Source organism: Pezoporus wallicus, unplaced genomic scaffold (genome assembly GCF_028554395.1).
Source record: "Pezoporus wallicus isolate ANWC-B61680 ecotype Strahan unplaced genomic scaffold, APGP_CSIRO_Pwel_v1 contig_5542, whole genome shotgun sequence".
Taxonomy (NCBI): domain Eukaryota; kingdom Metazoa; phylum Chordata; class Aves; order Psittaciformes; family Psittacidae; genus Pezoporus; species Pezoporus wallicus.
Window position 1 is genome coordinate 1,258,800 of NW_026640165.1, and position 25,226 is coordinate 1,284,025.

The window sequence follows — 25,226 nt, forward strand, 5'->3', positions numbered from 1 at the left end:
CACTCCAAATTTTATCAGAGCTGATGGTAGTAGATGAAGATAAACACAGTCAACAGGGAGAACTAATAGTAGGGTAATTATACCAAGCAGAGATTGTAACATATAAGCTATTTAATTACTGACAAGGATTTTGTAAACAGGGAGGCACTTAATGTAAGAATTTGGAGGAGGAAAAATAAGTATTTTAGGGAACTTCTGTACAAGATAAAAGAAGCAAAAAGTTACATGAGAAAGAAAGTTGGATCAATGCATGGTAGAATTCTTGCTGAAGGATCTCCCCAGCCAGATACTGTATCTGCTTGGGAGAGGTGAAGGAACTGACTTTCAACATCAACATGCCACAGCTATAGTGACCGGTCAGATGACAGCAACGATCAAAAGGCACATAGCTCTTTTCGTATTTCTCCTACCACTGGGGCAGCGTACCACAGGGTGTTGGACAGTAGCAGCCCTTGCTCAGGATTCCTTGGTATGCTGCAGTCATCACAAGTACTATAATCTGACTCATCAATTACTAATGCTGGTTGCAGTCTGCTGTTGACCTGTTCACAGGAGCATATGTAACCCATTCCTGTTACCCCTACTGGTTTCCAGTAGGTTAAATTCCAAGTGTGGAAGGTGGACAAGGGGTGAACTAAAGATCTGTGATAAAGACAAAACTTTGATCCCGTAGAACATAATAACATAAATCTCTCTGGATCCATCTCCACTTAGAACTAAGGATAGCCACAAATCTTTGTTCCTGCCTTCCTAACAGCAACATGCATTTCCATGTGGTTTTTTATAAGCTGGCCTTAGAGCAACACATACATACCTGGGACTTTTTAAATCCAAACCAAAGCATTCGCCTCTTGCAGTGAAATAAGAAAGTAAGTACAAGGAATAAGAAAATAAGCCCCCATATACACACAGCAGTTATTTCATCATGTATGAGTGTTCTGAGTAGAATACAACTAGAGAATGGGAAGCATGAGAAACTAAAGTGGTGTTACTGGCCTGGCAAAGAGGAAGTCTGAGGCTGGCTAGGGCTCAGATACAACACATCTTTAAAGTAAAGCCAAACCATACGTGTTGTAGTTAATGAAAAGATGGGTCTGTGCACCACCGCTTAAAATGGAAAGAAGGATAGAGGGTGACATTCTGAAGTCAGAAAGACTCATGGTCTCGATCCAGCCTGAGTTTACTTAGTTTTAAAATGGCAGCATGATTTGCATAGTAGGTGTAGGTTTTGAAATGGTTCTTGAACACATCAATGTCCTGGGGCTAGTGTTCAATTAGCACAATCTGTTTCCAATGCTCGGGCAGCTCAGGAAGGCCTGTGTCTCGTGTACGTGACTCCTGCTTCAGCTACTGCTGCAGCTTTAAAATTAAACTTTTTCCGCAGAGTTGGTGTTCTTCTGTAGATTCTCGTCTGCTCCCTCTCGACGCTATAAGCCCGTTTCCTCTGTCACAGGCGGGCTCATCAGGCCGGCAGCGGCGGAACCGTGTGCAAGAGCTATCCTCCACAGGTACCATCTCCTGAACCCCGGCTTTCCCGCACCCGTCTCATGCCTAGCAGGGGCCGGGGCCGGGGCCGCCGCCTTCCGCTCTCTCCGGAGCAGCCCTGTTACAGCCGCCCCGCTATGGGCACTGGGCTCCGGGGGTGACTCCCCGCCTTACCCCCGTTCCAAAAAGCGGTGGCTCTGCGGGACCGGCCCGGACGCGGAGGCGCTGCCGCCAGCAAATGGTTGCTGCGGGAGGGCAGGAGCGCTCCCCGCCGGCCGGGCCAGGCCGGGCCGCGCTGCCGCAGCAATGGGGCTGGCCAGGGGCGGGCGCAGGCAGGAGGCCGCCTCCGCACACGCGGAGCCAGGGCGGGCCCGCGGCGCTCGCTCCCGCCGCCACCTCGTTCCCCGCGGCGCTGGCACCCGGCCCGTCCTCCCGTGCTGGCGTACGGGTAAGTGGCGTCCCCCTCCCCGGGCCCTGCCGGCAGCGGCGCGCCCTCCCCCGGCAGCTGCAGCCGCCCAGTGCTCTGCGGCTGGGCGGGAGCCGCGGCCTCCGCGGCGCGGCCGGTTCCAGGTTCCCCGCTCCCGGGCCGGGCGCTGGGGCAGGGCGGCGGCGGATGAGGGGCTCAGCCTCGGGGCAACTTTACCCCGCTTGCGCCAGGCTCTCCTGGTCCTCTCCGGTGTGCCCACAGCGGGCGATCAGCAACCGCGTGGTGCAGGGACGCCCACCAGCAGCCCCTTTCTCCTGCCCAGCCCCTCACTTGCTCCCGACCGGCCCCGGTAGCGCTGGGGCTGGCAGCGGCGGAGCCGGGCCGCTGGACCTGGCGCTGCGCCTCCGGCCCGGCCCGCTCCCTGCGCGCATGGCCGTGGCTGCCCTCCCAGCTAGGAACTGCTCCTTGCGCCCGCAGGAAGGGGCTGCTTTCGGGCGCTGCGGTATCGTCGTGCGCTCCCGTCGGTTGCCTTTTAATCTGATCTGCCTCCTCTCGTGAGAAGCGAGCTCCGTACCCAGCGCTGGCGTGCTCCTACTCCTTTATTTACCCCTTTTAAATATGAAGTGCCCCGTAGCCCCTACCTGTCCATGCGTCTGCTCGACAGGTACCACACCAAAAGTCATCAGTCAGCGTTTCTTGCTGGCGAGAATCAAGCCCTTTATTTATAGTAGCAAATCCTGTTTCTGCTAAAACATTGTCTGTGTTGAAATTGCTGTGGAACTGTTGTTTATGCAGATTCTGGGTTTTATGGAAACACCTGTTTGCTAGGAGGACTGAAACAGTGGAGCAGCAATCACTACCCTCTCACTAGCAGTCTGGTCAAGTGAGAATGTGGGCGCCTTACTCAGTTCAGTTTGCTCCTTTGAGCAATTACCCTGCAGAAAGTTTCCCAGGTTATGGCGCCCATTTGGCACAGGGTGGTGCTTTGGTGTAAGTCATTCCTCTGCTGTGAGAATAGGCCGTGTCTGACAACTTTGGAGTATTTGTGGCCAGTGTTGAATTGTTTTACCAGTTTGTATCATTCAGGAGCTAGGTATCACAGTTTTATGTCAGAAAAGTAAGTCTCTCGTTACCTCCTTTGCAGGTGTCTTGGAGGACTTTGCTGTGCTGAGGGGTGTTTTGGTTGCCATGTGAAGGCATTCACAAGCAATCTAGAAGCCTTTTCCACATAAGTGCTTTGTAACCCCGGCTCCATAAATTCGGGTACGTAGGAGAATCTGGAAATAGTGGTGAGCTGCTTCTCTTGGCTTTGGTTTTGGTTTCTGTTTGTTTGTTGGTTGTTTTTTTTTTTCTTTTTAAAGGATTTTATGTATTTTCATTTTATTTGAGAACAAACTGAAATCATGCTTTCTGCCTGAGGGTACACTGATTTTCTAATTGTGGGCAGAACTGTCCTGATTACAATTAAATTGGGAATTTAACGTATTGCCAGTTAACATACATTTCAAATTACTGATTTGGCAAGTGAGATACAAAGCAGACCACCAGTATAACACCTGGGGAAAACTCCTTTCCCAAGAAGATCCCCTTCCCCAGGCTCAACTTCTCTGCAGGTACCTCCCCTCCCCTGGTTTCCTCATCTCCCATCCCCTGGTTGTCTTCTGGGTTACACTCTGTCTCATCGGTGAGGCAGCGGGAGTGCAGGAGGTTGGCGTTGGTCCATGGAGGGTTGCTCCTTTTTCATTTCTTCTGTTCCCATGTGGGCCCCTCCATGTTATCCCTGTCCCAGTGTAGGCACCTGACAGGCTGCAGTCCTTTCAGGGGTGTCCCTGTGAAGATCCTTCTTCCAAGAGTGCACCATCAGTTGTTCTCTTCCCATGCATCCTCCCATGTCTTTTTTAGCACATTTCACGTGCCTCCTCCTTTGCTTCCTGTTGCACTTTCTGCCACCAGCTGCCTCTCCCTTTCTTAACCAAGCTGGAGCAGAGGCACGGTGGGCTCATCTGATGAGCTGGAGTTCTGGCAGGTGGTGAGTTTGGTCCATTGTGGACCCAGCTGGAACTGGGCATGGCCAGCACAGGGCAGTTGATGGGCTCCCCCCATGCAGCCCCCAAAGCCTGCACTTTATCCCCACTACATGAGTGTGCCAGTTGGGTGGTGTGAGAGAAAGGTCCTGCAGTTGCCTAATTATAGGAACTCCAGTCTCCTTTCATATACACAGAAATAAAACCAGACTTCTCTGCTGTAGCTTGCTAAATAGCGGTGTTATGTCACTGGGTTAGTTACACTTTTACAATTGTGTTTGTTATTAATTTGTCTGTCTGAGTAGTTGTGTCTGTTCCTATACAGCTGCTGATACCTGGTTTCAGAGGTGACCAGTTTCTATAACAATCACATTCATATATTCATAGTTTGTTTCTCTTTTTTAGCCTAAAACTTTCTCAAATAACTAGTTTTCCTCTGTTTTTCAGATCTGAAGGTGCTAGCTCTGCTGACACAAAGATGGCAGCTCACACTACCAGGGAACAATAACACCTCTGCTCTACCAGCGTGAGTAGTCATGTGCTTCTTGGAGATCATTTAACCTACTTGTTGTTCTGTTATTTCCAGTCATTCGATGATTTTGGTATCTCATCCCTTTATCTGTTGGTCTGAATTGCTGCCACCTTGAGTTCCATGTGGGATTGTGGGTGTTAGAAGAGATGAACATAGAAAAGGAAGAGATGAGACTTCAGGTTTGGGGGAATCGAACCATCCTCTCTTGATCTTTAGAAGATGGAATCTTGATAGAAAAAGGAATACTCAAGAGTAGTCATATAATAGAAGGCTTGGGAACAAGCAGTGTCTTAGGCACTAAATTGCTAATGACAGAGCTTCTGTGCATGGATGCAGCTGTGGTAGTAGTTGACGGTGGTGATATATGGTCAGTGTAATATTGGATCCTGCTCTTCTGTAGAGCGCATGCTGCCTAGGGTGAGTATTAAGTTCCCTTAACATCTCCCTTCTCTCCTCCCGAGTGCATATTGTTTCTAGCTGTACAAAATCTTGATGTTTAACTTTAAAATGCGGAAAGTTATGTGGTTTTCCTGAACTCTTGCAGGGGGCAGAGTCCTCGGAGTGAAGAGACTATGTATTGATATTGCTTTTAAGCAGACAAGAAATAAGCCATTCTTCTTGCTCCTCAGGGCTTTCTATCTTACACTGTGCCTTAAACATGGAAACTGTAGAAAAGAATAGTGTATCCCTGAAACGTCCTCACTCTGAGGATGGTGTGGCTAATGCAGATGAAGTTAAAAGACAGAAGATCTCAGAGAAGTCTAAGACAGAGAATGACTCTGGGCAAAGCACTGAGACTGTAACAGAACAACCTGACAAATCTCTGCTTGAGAACATGAAAAATGAAATAATCCCCAATGAGGAAAGTGAGGAGCAGGAAGATGAGGAACTAGAGGACAGTGATGAAGATGGAGATCCAGAGAGCTTTGCAGACATGATGAAGCATGGACTGACAGAAAGTGATGTTGGCATAACTAAATTTGTTAGTTCTCATAAAGGGTTTTCTGGAATCTTGAAAGAGAGGTAATTCTTTGTCTTCTTATGTATGTTAATACCATTTGTTAAGCAGCTATTGTTCTCTGTTTTCCTTTCTGACTCACAAGATGCAACTGGGTTATGTGCAGCCATGTGAGAGGTGCATCATTTTCTTTTCCTGGTGCTAGGACTGAGAGAAAGGTTTAATTTGGGATTTTACTTTGGTTTTATTAAATAACATCTTTGAATAAAGCAAAATGCAAATACAAAAACTCACTGAAGTCAGAATCGTTGTTGCCCTGACTTAGCAGAGCAGATAAGGATGCTTTGTTTGCACAAATAGAAGTCCCCGTTTTTAAATACTGGCTTAATATTTAGATCATTTTACATAATAAAATGGTGTGCGCATATTTAGTATATATTTAATCTTTCTATGCAGCATTAAGTTGCTGGCATAATCCTTCACTGGGGAGCACAGTCTGTGCTGAACTTTCTTTTGGGAAATCTGCCAGTTTTGAACTGAGGTGGCCAAAGGTAGCCAGGTGTTAAAACCGTTTGAGGGCTTACAGTTTTTCTTTGATCCTAGTTTATAACATGCATCATTAATTTAGTCCTGACGTTTTTACGGTACCAGTCACTAGCATGTCTAGACAGCAAGAGATAATAGGAGAGAGGACCTGAAACACTCCTCAGGAAGGAATTCTACCAATAGAAGATACTGCACAGAGAGATGGCAAATGGGGGCTTGTGAGAGATACAGTCGAAACACTCCCATGGTGAAGTTTTATTCATCTTTCAACATTCACAGGCTAAAAATTTTTTCTTCCTTTTTTTTTTTTTCTCCTTTACAAGCAAATGCTCAGTAGAAATCATGTAGCAGTTCCAACCTAGATTGTGCTCTATTAGATGTTATTACTGGACATAGTGACTTGATTGAAAATTTCCCAAATTCTTTGTTGCTTGCATAGAGTAACTGTTAAATCGAAAGATGTTTTCTATAACTGAATGTATGTAACAGCTGAATTTGTCTTGCTTTCCTTAAGAGTTGCTAATGTACTTTATTCTGCAGGTTATTTGAAGTGACAGAGTTAATGCATTTGTATTTACATTGTAGCAATGCAGTAGAGTATCAATTGTCAGTAATGACTGGGATTGAGGATATATGTTACAGATCTTTGAAAGCTAGTAAGAAAATGACTCAGAATAACTACAGCAGGTTTTTGGCAATCTGCAAAGAAGTCTGCTGTGTTTAAATAGGCCCGACTAACTTCTGTGTTCTTGTGGTATCCTTCTGAGGGGTGGAAATAGGCACAGCTTTCTCATGGTTCAGGTTTCTTTTATATGAATTGAATTGTGTGAATTCTGAATTGAGTGAATTTTGCTGGCAAACAGCTTCTTGGGAAATGACTTTGTGTGATGTGGGATTTTTATTTCATTTTATTACAAATTTAATACTTACTTCTTCCTGTCAGATACTCAGACTTTGTTGTCCATGAAATAGGCAAAGATGGACGTGTGAGCCATTTAGATGACTTTACTGTTCCAGTGGATGATGAGGTAAATTTTGAGGTTAATATTTGGTAAAGCAAAACCATTAAAAGGTCGACAGTTGTTCCATGAGGATTATTGGATGTTTCTTTTTTCCCCCTCCCAATATGTATTAGGACCCATCAGAAGAAACATTTACAGTTTTGTCAGATGAAGACAAGCAGCGTTTAGAGGAGCTCCAGCTTTTTAAGAATAAGGAAACTAGTGTTGCCATAGAGGTAAAATTAATAAATGATATGAAATTGGGGGGAAGGACAGAGGACGGGAGGGGGAGTGAATGGCAGATACATACTTCCTAGTGCATGTAAGGTATCAGAGCAATTTGAACATGATGCAGCAGGTAATACCGAAGTATTTCCAGTTTAGGGTTTAATTATGTAAAGCTTTACAGATAATACTCAAATTCATGCATATGACTTGTCATTTTGATTTCAGTGGGACTATACACATGAACTCAAATACACATCTTATTTACTGTGGTGTTAAAATTTCCTTGCAGTATATATCTGTCTAGTATTGTTTTATAGAATAATTATGCAAGAAGGATTAAGTAAAATATCCACCCTGATGAAAGACTAAAGACTATTTTCAAGGTCAGTGTTTAGTGATCTAATAGAAAAGAAGATACACTCTTCAGTAGCAAGAAAAATAAGAAGGTACAAATTGAAATTAAAACTTGGTATTTTCAAACATCCAAGTCTTCTATATACTTGCAGAATAACTGTTGAGTTAAATTTGGGACACAGATTGCTAGGATTAAATTTGGTAATCTCAAATAAGCATTCACACATTACGTAATCTTATTTAGCCTTTTTTTTCCCCCTTTAACACTTGCAGAAAAACTTCATTTTTCCAGGGATTTAATTAGAAGAGAGAAATTTATTAAGCGCAGAAGAGGGGAATAAATCTTGAGAGTTTTCTTTTGTGAATGTCGAGACAGGGATTTGTAGCAGAGTTATTTATTATTTTTCAAACTAATTATAAGCAGGCCAGACTTTTAAAAGTATTCCTAGTCACCACTTTGGTGTGATTTGGTGAGTTTTCTTTAAGCATGCAAAATTCAACTCTGATAGAATACCTCCCATTTTTCATTACTTTATTTGGTTTCTGCATGCGTGTGTGTTAACACAGGTAGTTGAAGACACCAAAGAAAAAAGAACAGTTATCCACCAGGCTGTGAAGTCCTTGTTTCCAGGACTGGAGACTAAAACAGAAGATCGAGATGGAAAAAAATACATTATTGCTTATCACGCTGCTGGGAAGAAAGCACTGGCAAGTGAGTTTGAGTGTCACAGTAGCTGGGTAAAGTAAATGTTAAAATTATGCCCGAAATAAGAATCATTAGTAAGTATTTCCTTCAAGTGGAGTGTACCTCCTAATGTAGTGTGGCTTTGCCTTTTCCTCTTTGCAACTGATGCAGTGCTTCTGTAATGATCAGGAACACAAGGAGGGTCTCAAATTAAAATTTCTACTTGTTTTTCTTTACAAATCATTCATCAAATACAACTGTGTTAGAAGTGAGAGGACCTTTTGCTGTTTCAGTGGGAATAGGCAGAGCAGGGGCTTTGTAGGGTTTTGTTTGAATTTAGCTTTCATGAATATACCTGGATGTTTAAGAGAGAATTGTGGAAGCAAGAAGTTGTAATTGAAATGGGTGCATTACACTGATGGGCAGTATAATTTTGATTGTCTTGAAAATCCGTGACAAAATTCTTAATGACATGAATAGAGAAAAGCACCTATTTTTTGTCTCAGGTTTATAGGTTTATATAAACATAATATAATTACCATGATTTTTAAGGCTGCTTCTGCTTCCAAGGTTACTTACATTTGCAGAAAATTGTCTTTATTCATTATAAATCACAGTTACTATTGGAACAATCAAAGTAATGAAGGATTTTCAAAATTAAATGTTATTCACCTTCATCTTACGAAATACTGTTTTGGTTACTGGGGATGAATTCGTGTGTTCTACATCTTTTAATGTTACTGGAAATTTGTTGCCGCTGTAAGTTGCGAGGATTGTTTACATGTAGAGTATTGCACATTTAACTAAAGATACTAGTTTAGTTTGGTTTAAAGTGATAGCATTCCTGTCATACCAGCCTATCACAAATGACAGTATGTAAACCAAGCCCTTTCATTTTAAAGATGGAGGAGATGGAGAAAGGTTAAGGAGATAATTTAAAATTGGAAATAACACCATCTCCACATTCAGTTATTTTTTTTTTTAAGGCTCATTCTAGACAAATATGGGAATGTTGTACTTTTGTTGGTAAAATTATAATGTGTTTATGTATCTTGTTTAACCATGTTTAGAAAACTTGTATGTTTGCATGCTTTATGCATGGAGTATGTAACTTACCAGCACAAAATCCTCCTCAGCCAGTTTTGTTCTCCGTTGGTCTGAAACGGTTTTACCTCCACCTTTTCCTTCTGCTCCTTCTATTTTTTAATCATTGTTACAATCAAGTGGTTGTTACTAAGCTGACCAGTCTGATCTAAGAGATACTGTATAAGAGAATTTAATTATTTGAAATGTGCTGAGAAGAGTTTAGTGATGTGTCTCTAGGATTAAAACATTATCTGGAGCACCATCTTGTGATGCAGAGAAGCATCATCTATTTAAACTTGGATTCTTTAGTTGTGATGCTACAAATACCCGTGCATGGAGATGTGTGCAGTTTCAGTGAGTGTGTGTAAATGCTTGTGAATGTAGTTTCAAGAGTGCAAGGGTTTTTAGTCAGGATTAGATTTATCTTTTGTGTTTATGAAGCCACTAACACGTCTTAGTCCTGAGTGGGTTCCCCAAACAAGAAGCATTTCAGAAGTGTAGAGTATTCAAATATTAGCTGAGATACCTGATTATTTTTGTTGATAATGTAAAAGATTACCAAACATATTTCCCTAAAATTTAAAATTAGAAGCTACTTTGTGTATGTAGTAAGTTTACACCCAAAATTCTTAAACTACTGTCTCACTAAATTGTCAGTAAGCTGCTGTTCCGTCATTGTCCACAAATGAAGTTTGTTGCATCTCCAATTGAAGCTTTCCATATGTTCACTGTTTGCCTCTGCACGATTCCATTGCATAACTGTCTAAATTGCTGTCATCCACCACCTAACTGTTGGATGCTCCCTAAAGCATAAACAAACCCATAACCATAAACCTGCATGTTCACCTCTAAAACCCCTTTGACAGTCTAAAAATTAAATGCTACTCTTTTGTGCTCTTTATGCTATGCATTGGGACAGAGGTCAGAACTGCAACAGGTAAGAGATGTTGACATTTCATGCTAACAAAATGAAATGCCAACCATGCCGACCTCCTAAATAGCGTCAAGACTGGCCAAACTAGTTACAATTAATTCTTTAAAAAACCCCAAACCCCTGCACTTAAGTAATACTTAAAATTCCCTGAAACAGCCAAGAATTGGGCTTGTGCTGCATCTTTTTTCTAGTGCAGTATAGGCAGCAGTCACTTGGTGCAGAGAAAGTCCATCAGTAGCGAGTGATGTGAATGGTCAGTTTTGCCAATATTGTTTGACATCTATGGTATATTTCCCCTTGATTTCATTAAGCCAAGCCTTTGCCCTTCAGCCTTGGGCATAAATATATGTATTTATGCGATTTTAAAAGTATATATGATACCTCCTGATATTAAAACAGAGCTTCCAGCCCTTGAGTTGCAGCAAAAGGTTGGGAAAAAGGGCTTGGAAGTATTTTGCTGTCAAAAACGTAACATGACTCTGCAACGTAGCAATGAGGACTGCAATCTGTCCCTCTGGTCCACCTACCCAGTTCAATACTTTGAAGCATTGGGTGAGGAATGGTTAACTATCAGGACTGGAGCTGCAGCGTGGCTGGCAGTGTGGTGGATGGGCACATGGCTGTGATGCCCAGAGCGTGAAGAGCCCTTTGGTACAGGGAGTGTCTACAGAGCCCTTTTAGTCTAGCCCAGGTTAGGGCTCCCTGTTTGAAGCGTGTTGAAATGACCATGTGCAAGATGGATTAGTTAAAGCTGAAGAACAGTTCCAACCAGAGAAGACTTTCCTTGTGAATCATGCTCTGCCTTCCTCTCTTTCCTTCAAATTACGGAGTTCTTCATGGAGGATGTTGCTCTTCAAGCTCAACACAGTGTTTCATTGATTGTGTTTAAGAGCAGTGGTGGCTCAGAAGGGAGACCGTCAGGAGCATGAGGTCTCTTGACAGGCTTTGGGCCGTGCTGCTCCATTTAGGTCCTAGGAAACTCCATAGGGGGTGGTTTTGCTTAGAAACTGACGGTACAAAGCAAATGTTGCAATAATTTTTCAGTGATTAAAAATTTTGCACATAGTGTTTTATACGTAGCATCCAAAATGTTTTTCAGAAGTGTGTGTATGGATGGCAGCTTCTCTAAAAAGGCAAGAGGAATTACCTTTTACCCACACGTTTCCTGCAACTTAAACATTCACTGTCTGTGTGGGGTATCTGGGCTTTATTAAACTAACTGAACGAAAAGAGCAAAATTTCCCAAGAGCTTCCTTCCTGCACTGGGGTTTGTTACTAGAATAGGACTGGCTTTTTAAGTTAGGTTTTGCTGTTGTGAAAAAGCCTAAGCCCTTTATGTACAACACCAGGAATGTCTGCTTAGTGGCTACCCAGAGATAAGGGACTTCTCATTTAAAACAAAACAAATCCTTAGTTTTGTTCCTATAAAACAAAGAATTGATAAACAAAGTCACCTCAGAATTGGTTGCTAAACCTGTGTAGAATCAGTCCCCCTTCCCAGTAATGCCATCAGCAGTGGATGATTGTAAAGCAAAAGTTTTATCTCTGGAGGCTTTTATGTGCAGCAAAAACTTGTCAGATACATTCACAGTTTTCTTCCCCCTCCAGGAAACGCCAAATGATTGTGCAGAATTGCACATCAGTTGTTAGTCTGCAGGAATTGAAGTTATCCCATGCCCTTCTCTAAATATGACACAGTATCTGGCATGAATTTTTCTGTCCCATAGGACTTAGAAATAAAGTATTTTTTTTGTGAGTATACTTTTTTCTAGGCTTTTGTAGAGATACAACCCATGCTTTGCATGACACAGAAAAAATCCTACAGAAATGAAGATTTGTGTTAAACTATAAAAAAATAACTAGTCTTCCCACAAACAGGGCTCCAGTGGTCCTCATCTGTTACTTGTAGAAGGCCCTAGACAGAATGTGGAGTGGCTTTCACTGCTCAAAGTCAGTGTAATGATAATGTTTGGGGAAAGTATGATCAGGCAATATGTCGGTTAAATGAGTAGGGTATATCTGTAGATAATTTCTTGACAAAGAAACTGTCGTAATTTCAATGAAGATTTTCTAGGTGACAGAACTTATTAAAGAGAAGTTTACAGCCCTGTGAAAGGGGGAGAAGGTCCTTTTGCAGCTTTCGCTGTCAGCAGTTAACTTGTTCTTGTTTCAAAGCAGATGGAAATCAGCAGAAATTAACTCTTGCATGTTCTTTTAAATGTAGCTGCAATGGCAAATATATTGATTAAACAAAAAAAAGTCACTTTACAAATTTGAACCTTTTGTTTTTAAAGATCCAAGAAAACACTCTTGGCCAAAATCTAGGGGAAGCTACTGCCACTTTGTCCTATATAAGGAGAACAAGGATACCATGGATGCCATTAATGTCCTATCCAAATTTTTAAGGTAAGGCTGTTATTTCTGCCAGCCTGGGTGACATGGAGCGTTCCCTCTGTATATGTTTCATCCTGCTGCAAATATTGTGCTTCAGGGTTATGGAAGAGCAGCACAGTGCTGGCTGTTGCCTAGTTTGTACCGAGTGGTTTTAGAAAAGTTATTTGATAATATTAAATTCGACACTTGTGCATTTTGGAAAGAGGTGAGAATGGAACAAAATAATCCCCCAAATTTAAAGGACTGTCCTCTAGTGCTTCAGTGGGAAAAGGTCCACAGCTGAAGATCTAAGGAAGGCTTGGCTGCTCAAAGCCTTGATGTGCATATCCTGAATTAAAAGCTATTTTTTCCCCAGTGTGTGAATAAATGCAAGTATGTTATGAACCTGTCAGATATTGTTGTGATAATATGCTGATCAGTTCCTAAGCAGTTACACTTCGTAAAGTGTTCTTACATGTATTAATTTTTCCATGGCAACACAATCCTAGTACTTTTCATCCCATCAAGTGCAGCAACAAGATTTGCCAAAGGCGTGACAAGAACACAGTGAATTGCAGAGGAAGGATTATTTTAAAATTGGGTCAATTCAGTGATCTACTCACAGAGAAACTTTCCCACTTCTCCCCTCCTTTTCCCTTCCCCCTTCCTGTCCAAAAATAAACATTTGTAATCTAGACTCAACCAGTATACTACTACTAGTTGAGAACAGAATGGTAGGAGCATAGTTGGGTAGAAACATGTATGTAATGGCAATCTTGCTACCCCCTGGTGCCCATACCTGGAATAACTGGGAATATTCCTGTGTAACACAGGCTGTAAACTACGAAGTGGAAAAGGCAAGGAAATTTTCTTCTCAAGGAAAGAAGTACATCGTATTTTAAATTACCTTTTCAAATTCTCATGTAACATGCATGCATGGTATTCAGACAGACCTGTTATTGAAGTTTAAGGAAGAAATGGGCATAGATGGGGTTTTTCCAGCTAAATTAATGGTAGCTCTGCATTTGGGTATTGAGTGAATTAATACAAAGAAGTACTTCAGAGCTTATATTCTGAAAGCACAGGTGTGGTAAAAGTGAATCTGTCTATGTGTAATGGCTTTCTAGGCAGTGTGCGCTTGCAGCCCAGAAAGCCAACTGTATCCTGGGCTGCATCAAAAGGAGTGTGACCAGCAGGTCGAAGGAGGTGATCCTGCCCCTCTACTCTGCTCTTGTGAGACCTCACCTGGAGTATTGTGTGCAGTTCTGGTGTCCTCAACATAAAAAGGACATGGAACTGTTGGAACAAGTCCAGAGGAGGGCCATGAGGATGATCAGGGGACTGGAGCACCTCCCCTATGAAGACAGGCTGAGAAAGTTGGGGCTGTTCAGCCTGGAGAAGAGAAGGCTCCGTGGACACCTCATAGCAGCCTTCCAGTATCTGAAGGGGGCCTATAGGGATGCTGGAGAGGGACTCTTCATTAGGGACTATAGTGACAGGACAAGGGGTAATGGGTTAAAACCTAAACAGGGGAAGTTTAGATTGGATATAAGAAGGAAATTCTTTCCTGTTAGGGTGGTGAGGCACTGGAATGGGTTGCCCAGGGAGGTTGTGAATGCTCCATCCCTGGCAGTGTTCAAGACCAGGTTGGACAAGGCCTTAGGTGATCTGGTTTAGCGTAAGGTGTCCCTGCCCACGGCAGGGGGGTTGGAATTAGATGGTCTTAAGGTCCTTTCCAACCCTAACTATTCTATGATTCTAAATCAGAGAAGTTTCCCTGTGTTTTATCTACTCAGAGATGAGATCTGAAGACGTCACACATGTAAAATTGTAGGCTAGTTCTGGGGAATGTATGGATAATTTCTATTTTTAATATAAAAGATTAATAATTCTAGGTAATGACACTAAAAATGATGTCTGAACTCTGTTTTAATATATGTAATATTTGTTACTGTTGCTTTTCAGAGTGAAGCCAAACATATTTTCCTACATGGGAACCAAGGATAAAAGGGCTATAACAGTTCAAGAAATTGCTGTGCTCAGGTAAGTCAATGTATGCTGGAGTATTTACACTTCTACCATGAGAGCCTGAGTATCTCTGTAGAAACCTTGAAGACTCATGCTGCAGTCTGAGTAATACATAGCAGATTCAGGTCTCGATGTTGTAAAGCTCGTGTATTAATGAAGATGCTCTAATCCTTTTTACTCTGTGGTGGTTGCTAGTAGTTTCAAGTCATTGGTGTTCTGAGTCATAGGCAGGACACATGTATTTGGCTGAAGCAGTGGGTGAAACTGCCTGTGTGCTCTTACGCTGCATAGCTCCCATGCAACAGCAGAAAACCAGAATGACATGGTGAAAATTATGTCCCATTTCCTTCCTGACTTTTGTTTTCCTCTTCCTCCAGCTAGAGTCCTATTTTCTTTCTCACTGAACTCTGAACAACTAACCACTGCCTTGGCTCATCTATGAGTAGGCAGAAGGGGCAAAATATGATGAGGAATTTTTCCCACCTTAACCTACTATCATAAGTTACCTATTAAGAGAGAAAAAAGTTTATTTTGTCATTTTCCAAGATAATTCTAATGTTTCTGGGCCCTTGAAATTAGTGTTACATCCATAACTGAGGATGATGACCTCGCAGTCATATATTACAATGTCTGTTTAGCTAGCTGGAATATTCTGCCTGGACTACTATTTACAACTCTTTGAAAACCACACTCCTCAAGTGAGGAATTCCAAGGAATGACAGAAATCTGATCACATCACTGTTAAAAGGAGGGCATTCAATACTTAATTATTCATATTTTTCCTCCAAGTGGTTTGCATGTGTGTATGTTTGCACATATAAAAGGAATTACTAATTTGTGAGTTTTGAGAAGCCCCAGATTCTTGTTGCTGCAAGGCAAGTTTGGCAAGTGATGACAAGTAACCAGACTTGTGGTGTAGCCATCTCAGGTGCTGTTCTGTTTACTTTTAACATGATCACATTTAATGTTGTGTCCCAGAGCTTCAGTGTGTTGACTGGGGAGGAGTGTACTGATTTGTGGTGTCTGTTCAATAGTGCCAGTGTACCCAACTCTCTTGCGCAGCCATGGAGAAGGATGGTGCAGGAGAGGAGACGTTACCATTTGCCAGCCCCATATGCTGGCCATGCTAGTTGATAAACTTGCTGACAAACTTTAGCAGAAGTGTCAAAGAGAAGCTCTGATGCAAAGAACAGGGAACACTTCCAAAAGTACTAGCAACAAAAATAGCAGATACCAGTGACAGATTGGATCTCATCTGCACTAAGCTTGCACAGAGGCTATCTACTTAACTTTGTGTTTATGACTGTGCTAACTAGAGTGTATTCATGGTGTAGTTCCTCAAAGCAGAGTTCAGCTTGTGGGATACCATATACATCAATTTTGCAACATAGGGCTTTTTGCTGTAACGTAGGGAAAGACAGTACTAACAGTGCCTGCCATGGTACACATGTTCTCTTGTATGAGTAGCCTTAAGAATTATCTGTTTTTTTTTCTTTTAGATATTTCATTAAAATACTTTGAAAAGGCAACAATAGAAAATTGAGGAAGCTGGACTTACTGTGTTTTCTCTTGGAATGCCAGCATTTCTGTATTCATTTAACTATCTGCTTTGCTAAGCATGTGTTGGTCACTGTTGTCTGTTTCTTTTTAGAATCACTGCACAAAGACTTGCTCATTTGAATAAATGTTTGATGAACTTCAAATTAGGAAACTTCAGTTACAAGAATCATCCACTGAAATTAGGAGAACTGCAAGGGAACCATTTCACTGTTGTTCTCAGGTAATATGTTAGTCCAGACAGCTTTGGTAGGTTTTATTTAAATAGTTAAAAGATATCAGTGCATCTTGTGTTTAAAAAAAGAAGAGTCCTATTGGCAGGAGTCTGATGAATTTGATACATGTTTTATAATGTTGATGTTGAGCTTTATGGGGATTATGGGGATCACAAAATAGTATAAGCCCTTAATGATCTGTCTCTAACTTTTTTTAATGCTAGAAACATAACAGGAACTGATGACCAGATAGAGCAAGCAATGCAATCTCTCAGGGAAATTGGATTCATTAATTACTATGGAATGCAAAGATTTGGAACCACAGCTGTTCCTACATATCAGATTGGCAGGTATGTGTTGTTTTCATCCCTCCCCACCACCCCTTTTGTTCATTTTAGATTTTATTTTTATCCCTGTATCACTTCCTAGTATTTTGGGGAACATTTCTCGAGCATCTTGGATACGCCAGGTTTAAGTTTAGATTCAAGAAAGAACTTGCTTCAGCAGGTGTCTTGCATAATACCACTACTTGTAATACTGCATAAATCTAACCACTGATATTTCTTTTTTTTGAGTAAGTTGGCTATATCTCCTTAAAATATATGTAGTTCTTAATACACTTTCCTGTTTGAATCTTAGAGCTATTCTACAGAACAATTGGCATGAAGTAATGGATTTGATACTAAAACCAAGACCAGGAGGTAAGGACTGAAAAATGACACATCAGGTGTTTCTGCTTCTCCTCCTCCAAGAATTGTATGTTCAGGAAAAACACACTTAGGTTTTGAGTCTTTTAATGGAAAAAGACGTTAGCAAGGACAGCTCTACATGTGCTAAACTTCATCCAGTTTAGCAGTGGAGATGCAATCTTCTGACTCTGCCTTTCTTCCCTTTCCTTATTGTGCAGTTTCTTGCAGTGGGGGTTAAAAGGCATCTGAATACACAGGGTCTGCTCAGACTCCACGTGAAGGCTTTCAACCTCAACTGTTCTGTGATTCTGTTAATACGTGTAATTACCATGACTGAAACTCCAGTTTTCAGCTGTTTTAACTAAAGGTCAGATGGGTGGTTTTTTGATGTGTAGTTAAAATATTTTCATGTCCTTGTTCTAGCTGAGAAGGGATACTTAGTGAAATGCAGAGAAGAATGGGCAAAGACTAAAGATCCAGCAGCAGCCCTCAAGAAACTACCTGTAAAAAGGTGCGTGGAAGGACAGCTTCTACGTGGACTCTTAAAGTATGGAATGAAGAACATAATCTCTGCATTTGGCATAGTGAGTGTAAAAGTGCTGTGGGGTATTTGCTTGAATAAACATTCTTTTGATGGCACCATGATGAATTTGAAATAGACTCATAGGTGCCTGATGGGTAGAGGGTTAAGTTTAAAATCTTTCTGTTTATCCTTGCTTTTTTGCTTGAGGTATTGCCACATGGTAACTGACAACATCTGTGATTAATGTGTGCATAGTGAGCTTTCCAGTTTATACAACAGTCTCTCCTGTATGTTGGAAGCAATACAATTAGACTTAGCATATAACCATGTATAACACAGATCTGAGAATTGTGCAAAAGTTCAGTATCAGAGTTGCTTTAAAAGTATAAATTAAACTGATAAGTATGCTAATGATTGAGTTTGGCATAGATGTGGTGGGTTCACTGTCATTTTCAAGTGCTGTAATCAAGATCAAGTCTTTGGAGAAAATACCTCATCAGCAGCAAACTACTGGGCACATTAGGAGCCGAGGGATAATTTCTTGTTTATGAAGAAGGTAATTAGAATAACACTGTGCTTTCACATCTGCAAAATCTACTTCAGATTTCGGGAGGTTGAATAGAAATCCAGTCCTTTAGAATAGCCTAATAGCCCCATGTGTTTGATGAGCTGCTGAATAAAAAAAAAAAGATTGTTTAAGCACAGGAGGGTTTTGTGTTAATTTCAAACGTGTAAAAGCATTATTTCTTCACATACCCATTTTCCAAATAATGAACACAAGTCACATCTGTAAACCAAGTAATTGTGTAAGTCTTGTTGCTGAAAAAGGTAACATTTCAAATATGCATTTTTTGTTCTGATTGAAAGAAAAAACTAAAAATACATATTTCTAATGTTTCACTTTTATATTTTCTTTACCTCTAGATACCAAGAAATAATCGCTTAATGTATATTCATAGCTACCAGAGTTATGTGTGGAATAATATGGTGAGCAAGAGAATAGAAGAATATGGGCTTAGAGCTGTACCAGGAGATCTCACACTTAAAGGAGGTAATATCAGACAAATAAAAACACAGTGATGCTGTGTAGTTCAAATTCCTAGGAATATAAGGTGTTCCTAGGAATACCTGTTCAGGTGGCACTGCTTACATATTTTCTTTCCGCCTCGCCCATTTTGCTCCAGTGATTTCTGAATCCACTGAGTAGGTTTCGTCAAATTTTGCAAGGAATCTGAAGTTAGGTAGTAAATTCTGTGAGCTGTGGGTTTGCTTGTGTTTCCAAATAGTTGGATAGGGAAGAGAGACTATGAAGGACTGATTGTTCCCAAGAATGGACTCAAACGTAGTTGAGCTAGGGAGAACTATGGAAGGATGTTACAGATAGTTTAACCACAGAAGGTTTTGTTTGCATTAATACCTTGTAAAGCGGAGGCTACACTATTTAAAACTTTCCTCACTTGTATTTGCTCTGGTATTCCCTGGGGTGAGAATATCCACAGTATTTCTCCTTCGTGTATGGCTGATGGCCGGTAAGGGGGACTGTTCATCTATCAGTCCTTACTCCATCAGCTTTAAAAGTCACTGGAAACCAGGCTGTGATTGTTGGTAACTGTGACAGCCTTGAAGACTCTTACTTCTTTTCTTGGAAATGTTGTCTGTTAAGTGGAGATAAAATGCAGTAGTTACCCCTCTCAAAGGGGGCTTCTTTCAATCACATGGTTCATTTCAAATTTAGCCAGTGTCACCTGTCACAGGCATCTGTACTGGTAACTTCATTTTTCTGTGCTGACTGTAGCCACAGCTGTTCATATCGAAGAAGGAGATGTTGATAACTACACTATCCACGATGTAGTGATGCCATTGCCTGGATTTGATGTTATTTATCCAAAGCACAAAAGTAAGTCTGACTCTTAAGTTATGTACTTACTCAGAAAATGTAAGTCCGCTTTAATATTTTCCTTAAAAGGTAGGTCAGATCTGTGCAACCTTGGTCACCATTAAAATAATACACTCTTTCAGATCTCTGATCTACTGTCACCCTCTCCCACCGTGATACTAATAGTTTGCGTACTTGTTTCATGTAACATAAATCTGTTTCATATTTCTTTTTAGCAAGTAGCTTTTCCAAAGAATGCATTTTTTTCCAGAGGGAAAATTATTTATTTCAGCACAAGGGGAACAGAACAGTGAAATGTTACTTACAAAGTGCATGCATTTTGTTTTTAAATTAGAAAACAAACTAAACTTCTAGAATTTGTAATCCAAGCAAATGCCTGAAGTTAGGAAAAAGAATCAGATCTGTTTAATTAAATATTAACCAATGTGAATGTTAAAAATATAATAATTTAAAAAGAGTATCTCTTTCATATCCTGTATATACAGTGTATTGTATCTAAATTGTTTTTGATGAATAGGTTGGGTGACCTGCAATTAATCTGCATGGAACATGATGTTATTTTTAAGGGATAGAGTTGCAAAATCATTTTGGTTGGAAAGGACCTCAGGATGCCCTCTGGTCCAGTCTTTAGATCAAAGAAAGATCAGTGCTTGTATTCAGGCCGGCTTGCTCAGAGCTTTGTCTGAAACTTTCAGGAACACACAGTCTCCAAGTTCCTCTAAGTCTTCTCTTCTTTAAGCTAAAGACAACCAGTCTCTCAGACTTTCCTCACAGGGCATGGACTAAATCCCTGGCCATTGGGGTGCCCCTCCATTGACTCATTCAAGTTTATTGGCATCTGCTTTGTACTGGACACATCATTCTAAGTGCAGTCTCATGAGTGCCCAGTAAAGGGCAGTAGTTTCCTTTCTTGATGTAGTTACTGGCTAAGCTCCTGTTGCTATTGGCTTTTGTTGCTCCAGGGCACTCTGACAAGGAGTCTCAGGTGACAGTCAGCAGGGCTGGCCCCTTGCCTGTACCACTGCAAAGAGTTAATTGCTCTCAGGTACAAGACTTTGTCCCTGCTGAACTTCCTGAAGTCTCCCAGAATGGCAGCCTGCCCTTGGGTGTATTGACTGCCACCACTCCAGATAGATTTTATCCACAAACTTGTTGAAGTGAATTCGAGCTCCTCCTCCATGTGTGCTGATAAAAGTATTTAACAGGACACATTCCAGATCCTTGAGGAGCTCTGCTTGCAGTGAGCTTCTGGGTAGTGCCTAAACCAGTAGTGACTATCCTTTGAGACAATGGGCCAGACAGTTCTTTACTTGTCTAGCAGTCCACCCAATGTAATGTTCTAACAGCATCCTTGTATCCAGTTCCTGTGGGAACATGTTGGCAGTCCCGCTAAAGGCGAAGTAGGCAAAAGTTATGGCTCTCACCTCATCTACAGCTGTAATAGTTTCATTATAGAAGGCAGTAAGATTGGTAGGTTGTTTTGTTTTTGATTTTCCTTTCCCCACTTCAGTAAAACCATGCCCACTGTTATTCTCATTGTGTGCCCAGAAACATGTTCTAAGAGGATTAGCTCCATTATTTTTCCCAGGGACTAAAGTGAGTCCGACAAGTATGTAATTCCCTAGCTCAACCTTCTTGCCCTTTCTGAAGGTGGGTGCAACACTTGGGTTCCCGCAGTCACCTGGGACCTCCCCGGATCTCCATGATCTTTCAGAGATGACAGAGAAAAGCTTTACCATGACACAAGCCAGCCCACTCATCCTGTATAATCTTCTGCTGTTGGTAGTCCTCATCTTTTCTGAACCTTGGCTCCTGGAACACAGGCCTGGAAGACCTTGCTGGTCAAGACTGAGGCAAAGGAGGCACTGAGAATATCAGTCTGTCACAAGGCCAGCTGCCCTGATGAGAAGCAGGCCAACTCTTCCCTTTTATTCTTTCATTCCTGATACTGCAGTTTAACTCCTGTTGCTCTTGATGTCTGTTGCTGATTTCAACTCCAGCTTTCACCTACTGTGTGTGTCCTTACATAGGAGCTTGATCATGAGTCCCCTGCTTAGCCAAATCAGTCTACCAATATGTAGGCTTGTTTTCCTCAATATTGGGTTGAACTGCTCTTGGATTTGGTTGTCCTTAGATGACTGGTCAAGTCTCTGGAGGCTCTGCCTGTCCCAGAGCCACAATCCCATTTATCCCCATTTCTGAAACACTTGGAAGATAAAGTGTGGCTCTGAACAACACCAAGTTAAAAGGTTGGAAAGAAAAGCTGCAATTTTTTACATTCAATACATTTATACTGAGATTTGACCACAGGAAACCTAATGCTTTCCTATTTAAAATTGCCAACTGCATGAAGTAATGCTAGTGATTGTGCTGCAAATCAGAGGCACCAGACAGCATTTTAGCTGCAGTATTCTTGCATTTCCATTGCCTTCCCTGTCTTCCCCAGGTGTGCATGCCCACATCCTTACTGAAGGATGCCAGACGGTACAAGAGTTACTCTTCCTGTTGGCAGTGTAAAGATCCCTGCTGACTGTTCTGGGGCTCTCTTAATTCATTTCACTCTGCTGCTTTTTCAGAGATAGAGCAGTGGGCAGTCTGGCCCATATTGTTTTTAATCTGTACACCTGAGATGAGTCATGTGAAGATAATTGGAAAGCATGTGGGATCTCAATCAAATGTCAATAAAATACTTTGTAAATTTTGTTTTCAGCTGAAATTCTGATCTGAAAGATTCTCTCTTAGTTACTGCCTCTACTAATCAGGGTGTAGAAGCAAACAAGATTTGCAATAAGTAACTTTAAACTTCTGTGCAACATTTATCCCATTTATGCTAAAACCTGCTCCATATAAAGGAAGGAATGATCCATGAAAGTGACTGTTTTGATCAGCGGCACTAAGCTCTCTCCTATTAAATATTTTTCTTTCTTGCAGTTGGGGAGGCCTACAAGGAAATGCTAGTAGATGACAATCTTGATATCAACAACATGAGGCATAAGATCAGAGATTATTCTCTTTCTGGAGCATACAGAAAGATTATCATTCGACCTCAGAATGTCAACTGGTGAGTAGAAGGATAAAGGAAATTACACTCGAATTGACAGCATAGACCTAAATGATTCTATATGTGAATGACTTAAGTGCAAGAACCATTAGGCTGACCTATGGGATATCTGTAGACTGAAGCATCGATAGGGAGGAGAAAGCACATATAAGGGAATACGTGCTTTTCTCCTACATTTTTTAGGCAGTTGAAGTTGAGCCATAGCCTTATTTCTTCCTTGGTCCTCTGGTTCTGTGATGCTTGAGTGTCAAGACATCTATTTAGTTATTATACTCCTTGCATGGGCTTGCCTACACACTTCATAGATAATTATTTATGTTGAAACTATGACAGATAATATTCAAAATGTGCCTTTTTGGAGTCTTCCTATGAGAAAGCTGGTGTCCAGTTCACTGTCTGTCGATTAAACTTACTAAATCATTGTTGCAGAGATCCAGCCTAGCTGTCATAAGGCAATCAAATAAGTGATTTAAACAGGTGATAGTAGAAATGTGCAGAAAGACGATCAGTGATGCACAGGGAGACAAAAACTACAAAACTACACTTTGTTTTAATCCTGACAGCCCCTGAGGGAAAGCAGGTGGGTTTCTTTTATAATCCTCATCAGAGGCAAGGCTTCTACATAAAGCTTTATTGCAGTTAAACAATTTTAAACAGTTATTGCAGCATAAACGCCACCCTACCTTACTAGAAAATCAGTTCCATTTCAGTTGTAACTGCCAGGTTGGAATAGCAATAAAAAGTACTGTAATAAAATAATAATTACAAAATCTTATTTCTGTTATAAAGGGAGGTAGTAGCCTATGATGACCCCAGAATCCCATTATTTACTACGGATTTGGATAAGCTGGAAGGAAAACCATTACCAGTTCTTCCTACAGGTAAGCTGGTTTCTCTGCTGATGTTTGCAGAATAGAAGTTTGATCTGTCTGTTGCTTTGAACTGCTACATGTGGAAAGCTTTTTTAAGGAAGAGCTTTCATTTAGCAAGACTGGTAAGCAATGGTATTAAAGATACCCAAAGTTGGTTGTCTAAATAAGGACCTTATTTCTCAGGAGTGCAAGCAATCCTTCCAGTGGTCTGCATTGACTGTGACGTTTTCTGATGGGCAACTGTAAAATTGAGTAAATGCTTAGCAGGAAGTGTTTGCGAAATGCATGAAGGTGGAATCAAGGCACAAATTGTCTGTATGCTAGAGCATGCGTTATTTGTGCTGAACACAAGAAACCGAGTCAAATACTCAGCAGAATTCAGTGGAAGTTTTTTTTATATATGCAACCCTGGTCGCAAGGTCTTGTGACACTGCTGCTCCAAAAAAGTGGAGAGACCAAGAGTTCAGTTAGGAAAGAATAAAAGTTTATTTTCCTTTTAAAAGACAATAATGCCTGAAACTCTACTTCTTGGTGAGAGAGAATGTTAAAAAGAAGTTGTCAAATAAGTTGTTTTATGAAATTCCACTGTGGATTGTAAATTGGAGTGTGGTGATGGTTGTTTTGCTTTATGGGTTGGGGGTTTGGTTGTAGAAGATTTCAGTCATTACATGGCATCCAGGACAATCATTGCTTATTTATGCCCTAAACTTTCTCCTGCTTTGTGTTGTCTCCTTTTCCCCCTTACGATAGACGGTAAATTCAGGGCACTGAAGATGGAGTTCTCTCTTCCCCCATCCACTTATGCTACCATGGCGATCCGAGAAGTCCTGAAAATGGACACAAGCATAAAGAACCAGACACAACTGAATACGACCTGGTTACGCTGAGCGAACTACAGAGATCACTGGGATTTTAACATACGGAAAAGTATTTTCCTATTAACGTGTTCTGCACAACTCTTTAAAGACTGGTAGTAAGAGATTTGTATTTTTTTAAGTTTTTATTAGTGCTAGCATTTCACTTCAGTAGTCATTTGCAAGATGGTGGCTGTAATATAATATAGATCTTAGTGACTGGTGCTTTTAATGAGTAAGTTGCTTGAGCTGTAATATGGATGCATCTTTAAGAAATGGACTTTTAATAGTTCCAGACCTGGAAGAATGTTTAGCTTGCCTTTTCTTTGGCAAACAAAGTTTTCATGAGTTCAGCACACTTTAGAGTCTCTTCACATACATTAACTGACAGCTTAGGAAGATAAGGTACAACAAAATTAACGTATCAATTAACATTTGTATCACAGGAGGTTTTGCTGGCAGCATTTGCACTGGTGCAGTAGAGGATTCTTAGCAAGGCTTTGTATGTGCTGTAAAGATGTACAGCCGTTTTAACTAGTCCTTTTCCTTGGGAAAATACTTGCGTGTATTTTCCAGCTCTGTTTTACCTGACCAGAGAACAGGTACTGAAAATAAATGAAGACAAAAGTCTTAATTGTCTGCCTGTAACTCCTTTCTTTACACATCTCGTCTTTGTGTTGCTGGCAGGGAATGAGCTGGGCTACTCGCAGGCAAAAGCCCTTTATATTATAAAACCGTTCTGAAACAAGACATTGCATTTTCAGCCTCTTCCTACACCAAGCAACACCCGTGTTGCTGAAGCCGTGTCCACAGCAGCCGGTCGCCGCTGCTCGGCTGCCTGGTCCGTGGGCCTTCAGGAGGGGACGTGCCTCGGGCGGCATGAAGCGGCGAAGGCTC

General features: G+C 41.3%; 1 protein-coding gene across 4 annotated transcripts; it reads left to right on the forward strand.

Moving 5' to 3' along the window:
- Positions 1 to 534: 534 nt before the first annotated feature.
- Positions 535 to 24,931, forward strand: PUS7 (pseudouridine synthase 7). Of its 4 annotated transcripts, none has more exons than XM_057417836.1 (17): positions 535 to 1,508; positions 3,057 to 3,175; positions 5,013 to 5,491; positions 6,916 to 7,000; positions 7,108 to 7,209; positions 8,123 to 8,267; positions 12,555 to 12,666; positions 14,599 to 14,676; positions 16,313 to 16,441; positions 16,658 to 16,783; positions 17,073 to 17,134; positions 17,546 to 17,706; positions 18,570 to 18,696; positions 19,441 to 19,542; positions 22,474 to 22,603; positions 23,393 to 23,484; positions 24,226 to 24,931. In XM_057417836.1, exons 3-17 carry the CDS (start codon positions 5,127 to 5,129, stop codon positions 24,360 to 24,362), a joined length of 1,953 nt encoding a protein of 650 aa, XP_057273819.1. In that variant the 5' UTR covers positions 535 to 1,508; positions 3,057 to 3,175; positions 5,013 to 5,126; the 3' UTR covers positions 24,363 to 24,931. The 4 variants fall into 4 exon arrangements, with proteins under 4 accessions (XP_057273819.1, XP_057273818.1, XP_057273821.1 ...); XM_057417835.1 differs by lacking the exon at positions 535 to 1,508 and adding an exon at positions 1,803 to 1,933; XM_057417838.1 differs by lacking the exon at positions 535 to 1,508 and adding an exon at positions 1,803 to 1,933 and having other exon boundaries at positions 5,098 to 5,491.
- The last annotated feature ends 295 nt before the right edge of the window (positions 24,932 to 25,226 follow it).